Genomic DNA, 6000 nt, shown 5'->3' with positions numbered 1-6000 from the left:
CACGACGACACGACGTAAAGGTGGGTCACTTTCTTCATCATCAATTATTAGGTATTAATATTAGTATTATTACTCTACTACAATTATTTGAAAACTTTAGGTACTAGTTACATTGTAGATTTTTGAGTGGTGCAAACCACTCCAACAACCAGCTTTGTCTGTTTGTGTCTATGTATGTGTGTACCTGTATGTGGGACCCAAAAAAATGAGCATGGTTACATTACGTCAGACCACAGCTGATCAGGCTATATAAGACCTTGCACCACTCAGTTCACACGGGTGTGATTTCTATTATTACAAAGCGTATACATTAACATTAACCACTTCAGCCCTACATTCCGGCTATTTGAAAATAGCCAATCTACAAGCTTGTGAGCTTGTAGATCAGCTATTTTCGAAAGATTTGAAAACTTACATGGGACATTCTGCACATTGAGTACTTTCCACTTTTGTACTTTAATTACATTTTGATACCAATACTTTTTACACTGCTACAGCTGTAAATCTCCCCTGGCATATCTTTTCAAATGGTTTGTGGGCTAATTAGTGTCAATTTGTGGGTCCTTGACATGGAAAAGTTTTGGAACCACTGACGTAAATCATTTGCCAGCCAAGTATGGAACAAAAGTTTGTTTAGTGCAGTTGTCATGTGATTTGTTTGCCAGCCAAGTCTATAGAGCGTCGCAGTCCCGCCTCCTACCCTGGACCAGGAAGTGAAACCCAATGCAATGCAATAATTAGAAAGAAGAAAAACAAAAAAAAAAGTGTAACCTGCCGTTTTTTTCTTCTTTCTAATTATTTGTTTGGTCCAAAATATTGTTTGTGTTGTCATGAGTTGTCACGACTCGAGTTGGCTTTGTCCGCGGCGTAACCGTCTTTAAATAAATACTTTAAGAAATGTCTATGAGAATAATGCATTGGGTTTCATTTCCTGGTCCAGGGTAGGAGGCGGGACTGCGACGCTCTATAGACGTTACTTTGTAATTTGTTTGTTTTAGGGCACTAAATGAAGAGGCAAGACATCACGTGGCCGATATAAATACAGTGGGCGTCCCTCACTTCATAGAAGTGTGATTTTTGAGCCTCACTAGCCTTTCCAATGCATGGCTTTCCGAAAGTACGTCATGTGGCAGCCAAGTCTATGGACTTTTAATGTTTGTTTAGAGCCTAATTAAAAAGAACCGGTCGCTGGCCAAGTCTATGGACTTTAATGTTTAGGGCTGTAAATGACAATGTGACAGACTTCAGGCCTGAAAATTGAGGCCCGGCCCTAACTGGGCCCTATAGGGAGACTATAGAGACTCTGTCCCGAACAATTATCCACATTTTTATGCCCAGAAACCAGAATAAAACAGAGAGAGAAAAAAGAAAGATATAGGCAGCACCAGTGGCAAGTTATAGCGCAGTGAAAGAACGGACATGTGCATCTCTCATTCTCTCACTCCCTGACATTCTCGCTTGCTGCTGCTGCCTGTGTGATTTATGATTAGTGGTTTCGCACCAAACAGCAGAATGGGCAGATCTATAAATTAGCGATGTCAGTTGATCATTTAACCCATTTTGGGCGGGAACCCCTTTTGGTGTTAGCATTATGTTATGCTTTAGCTATTGAAAAATAGCAGATCTACAAGCTCATACAAGCTTGTAGGTCTGCTATTTTTGAAAAATCGAAGAACGAAGAAACATAGCTTTTTCAGAAAACTGTCAGGATGTAGAAGACATTTTTAGAATCTGATCTTAACCGGTTACTTGGTAAGCTGCGTTTTTTATTTATTTATCTGAGAATCTTAATTTCAATATCAAACATAAAAGGCATATTATATTCCTTACTCAAATATTTATTTGACCATTTGAGATAAGAGGGCCAGGCAATGGCATCGTTGTATGAGGAATACAATTAAATGAAAAGTGCACTGTCTTGTCTGTCACATCACATGCAAAAGCAGCATTTCTGTGGCTACCAAGATGGGGGGGGGGGGGAACTTTTTTTTAAGAGGGGACGCAGACAGAAAACCACCCAATGATAGAACCGCAGACCTTTCAATTAATTGTAAACTGTTTAATTGAATAATGAATCGTGACAGACAGACACCACCATGATTCACCATGCAATGCAAATCAGGCTTGTCTTCCCTCTGAGCACCGGCTGTAAAAGCTTTAGTAATGTAAATGGGTCATTCCTACTATTCGGTGCCATGTCATCCTAGTAACCTTAAAAATCACACCCGTGTGAACTGAGTGGTGCAACTCCCCTCTCCCCCTGCCTCTCTCTCTCTGTAATTAGCAGAAACAGTGCAACACTATCTCTCTCTCTCTGTTTCTGGCACAACAGCGCCACTTTTGCCCCTACTGGTACTCATAGTCACATAGGTTAGGACGGACATTGCTGTTCCTTGGAGTGGTTGCACCACTCAAAAATAATAATAATCTGAAAGAGGGCATGTTCAGCTGTCAGAAAAACACATTTGTCCAGCTTAATGCATTATTGTCTCCACCAGGCCGAAGGCATGGGGAGAGAGTTGTATTTGCAGTGCACTCCGTCCGTGTGTCTGTGTGTCCATCCGTGTGTGTGTGTGTGTGTGTGTGTGTCCGTCCGCCCGTCTATTACCAGCTAATCTCCGGCACCGTTAACCCTGTCGATGCCACATTTTGCACACACACTCCCTGGATGCCAACGATGAACCTCTGCCCCAAACTTTCCAGAACGGCCTGTTATAGCACCACCAGGAGGCCGACTTTTGAAAAACATTTTTTTTAATATATTACTCCTCCAGATTCTGTCCAAATATCCTGCATATTGTTACACACTATCTCTATATTAGTCATATATTGATTGGATAACTGTTATCCTGAAAACTTAAAGCATTTCACATTAAAGGTCTCTCTCTCTCTCTACATGTCTGTCTGTTATAGGTGATGGACTCTCTCTTTGGCTCTCATCTCGCTGCTCTCATCCAAGCCCCTCCCCCCTCCTTCAATGACATCACAGAGGAGGGCTCCGCCTCCCCCCCTGCCCCCCTGGTGGAGAACCGGGGAGTGATGACGGGGCGTAAACAGGAAGTGATGGGCCCAATCTTCCGGGACTTGCTGTACAGAGCGAGGAGGCGTAGCTACAATAGGGGGCGTGGCAGGAAGTCAGTGGGCTTCGGACAAGGAAGAGGATGTTTCGGGATGAAGATGGACCGCATCGGATCCATGAGTGGACTGGGATGTTAGAGAGAGAGAGTGTGTGTGTGTGTGTGTGTGTGTGTATTTGACCCATCCTCTTTTGGAGCTGTGTGTATGTGTGTGTGTGTGTGTGTGCGCGCACACGCGCGCACGTGTGGGCGTGTGTATGTATATATGTGTGTGTGTATTTGACCCATCCTCTTTGGAGCAGTGTGTGTGTGTGTGTGTGTGTATTTAACCCATCCTCTTTGGAGCAGTGTGTGTGTGTGTGTGTGTCTGTGTGTAGGGGGGGGGGACGTTTAATTGTTTACTTAATTAATTGTATTTCTATTTTTATTTTTTTCATAAATAACTTATAATGAACAGGGGGTGACCTCTTGACCTCTGGCTGCAAAGCCAGCAAATGTATCGATGTGGCAGCTGTGTTTCTGCTGTAAACAGTGTGTGTGTGTGTGTGTGTGTGTGTGTGTGTGTGTGTGTGCGTGTGCGTGTGTGTGTGTGTAACAGACAGCATGTCTTATGAACATGTAATAAAAGTGTGATAAATGTAACAAACGTGACATTTACAATAATGACAATAATGAGTTGAGTTCCATTGACTTTGACACAATGTGGATGAAATATGAATCATAAACAAAAACTACAAATATATTGATGTTTCTCTGTGTGTGGATATTAATATTTCATAATTATTTAAAGGGCCATTTCATCACGTTTCAACCTATTCATATAATCGGTCTTCACTAATGTTCATGGTAAAATAACACCATTTCTTCTACTCGATCTGTGTCTCATAGGAGGGCTGTGGGCAGTATATATATATTTACATTTTTATTATCGTGAGACCGATGGCTTCCATTATCACGTTGCAACTTTTCAGGAAAAGAAAGCCTGCAGTTTCTATTAGCTTGGATTCCCCATCGAATCATCTGTCCAATGTACCAACACATCAGAGAAAACTCCCATATCTGCTGGGCGAAGTACAACAATGTGTAAACACAGCAGCAAGATTCGTGAGCTGCTGTGATAGGAGAAGGATATCAAATGGAACACAACCACCCTAAAGACTAATCATAGTGTGTATTCCTGCACTATATCTGTATCGAGTGATCTCGGTACATAGAAATTGATTCATTGGAGATTCTGACTTTCAATTGTACGTATACATTTTGTTTTGATTGTATTGTTCCAACTTTTGCTTTGGCAATGTAAACGTACGTTTTCTCATGCCAATAAGGCCCTTTGAATTGCATTGGAATCCAGTAGCACCAGATGCCTCAACAGCAGGTGGGCACGCCAACAGAAGTAAACAACTGACTGGCACTGTGCCACCTGGGAACACGATGAAGTGGCATCTCATGGCATCGTATGCCTCTCTAAGCCGTTTTCACTCCGTAAGAGGACCATCATATGCCTCTCTAAGCCGTTTTCACTCCGTAAGAGGACCATCGTATGCCTCTCTAAGCCGTTTTCACTCCGTAAGAGGACCATCGTATGCCTCTCTAAGCCGTTTTCACTCCGTAAGAGGACCATCGTATGCCTCTCTAAGCCGTTTTCACTCCGTAAGAGGACCATCGTATGCCTCTCTAAGCCGTTTTCACTCCGTAAGAGGACCATCATATGCCTCTCTAAGCCGTTTTCACTCCGTAAGAGGACCATCATATGCCTCTCTAAGCCGTTTTCACTCCGTAAGAGGACCATCATATGCCTCTCTAAGCCGTTTTCACTCCGTAAGAGGACCATCATATGCCTCTCTAAGCCGTTTTCACTCCGTAAGAGGACCATCATATGCCTCTCTAAGCCGTTTTCACTCCGTAAGAGGACCATCATATGCCTCTCTAAGCCGTTTTCACTCCGTAAGAGGACCATCGTATGCCTCTCTAAGCCGTTTTCACTCCGTAAGAGGACCATCATATGCCACTCTAAGCCGTTTTCACTCCGTAAGAGGACCATCGTATGCCACTCTAAGCCGTTTTCACTCACTTGTAAGAGGACCATAGATGGGCAGGCTGTAAGCAGGGGGGGGGGGTTCCTGGACAGTGCACATTTTACATTTACTCAACACATTTTCATTTCAAGCATATTGGCCTGTGCATATATTTTGCGACACTGTCGTTGGATGTCACTGTCATCCCTGGAAGGTTTGCTGGGCATACTAATATATTTAAGAATTCTAACAATGTATTTCGGGACACTTCTTGCAATCAGTTTCATGAATAGTTTTTCATGATGGATTCTATCAAATGCCTTCGATAAGTCAATGAAACATAAATATACAGAGGAATTGTGACTTTCATAACTCCTTAGGTGCATACATCTGTACTGTTTTCTTTAAAACATACATTTCAATCCTGGTTAAAACGACTCTTTTTAGCACCTTTGACAGGATACTGGCATGGGCAATATATAGGCCTGGAATTGTCCATGCTGTTTAACTTCCCAGCCTTGAAAGAAGGTAGGAAGTCTGCACACCGTTCTTAAGCTCCCAGTAGTTTATTAGGAATCAATGGTCAGGAATGATTCCTAACCATTGATTCCTAAAAAACTATTTTGGGCGGGAACCCCTTTTGGTGTTAGCATTATGTTATGCTTTAGCTATTGAAAAATAGCAGATCTACAAGCTCATAGCGCGCCACCGAGTGGCGCGCTACGAGCTTGTAGGTCTGCTATTTTAGAAAAATGACTGACGACTCACATAGAAACATAGCTTTTTCAGAAAACTGTCAGGATGTAGAAGACATTTTTAGAATCTGATCTCAGGTCAAAATGGGTTAAGAACGGTGTACAGACTTCCTACCTTCTTTCTGTATGTATATCTTTGTCCTGCACCCG

At 42.5% G+C, this 6000-nt stretch overlaps 1 protein-coding gene across 1 annotated transcript in view; it reads left to right on the top strand.

The window, feature by feature from the left end:
- The window catches only part of LOC306914344 (C-type natriuretic peptide 2-like), a gene marked incomplete at both ends in the record, with an annotated part of 3316 nt that extends 100 nt beyond the window's left edge, over positions 1–3216 (top strand). Inside the window, 2 exons of the mRNA XM_079491340.1 lie at positions 1–20; positions 2914–3216. The exon at positions 1–20 is cut by the window's left edge and continues 100 nt beyond it. Of these exons, the coding sequence (XP_079347466.1) occupies positions 1–20; positions 2914–3216 (323 nt within the window). The remainder of the gene's footprint in view (positions 21–2913) is intronic.
- Positions 3217–6000: the final 2784 nt, after the last annotated feature.

The sequence above is a fragment of the Electrona antarctica genome (assembly GCF_951216825.1).
Source record: "Electrona antarctica genome assembly, chromosome: 21".
Classification (NCBI taxonomy): Eukaryota; Metazoa; Chordata; class Actinopteri; order Myctophiformes; family Myctophidae; genus Electrona; species Electrona antarctica.
Note: the sequence above shows the minus strand (reverse complement) of the source record. Positions and strands in the feature narration are given on the sequence as shown.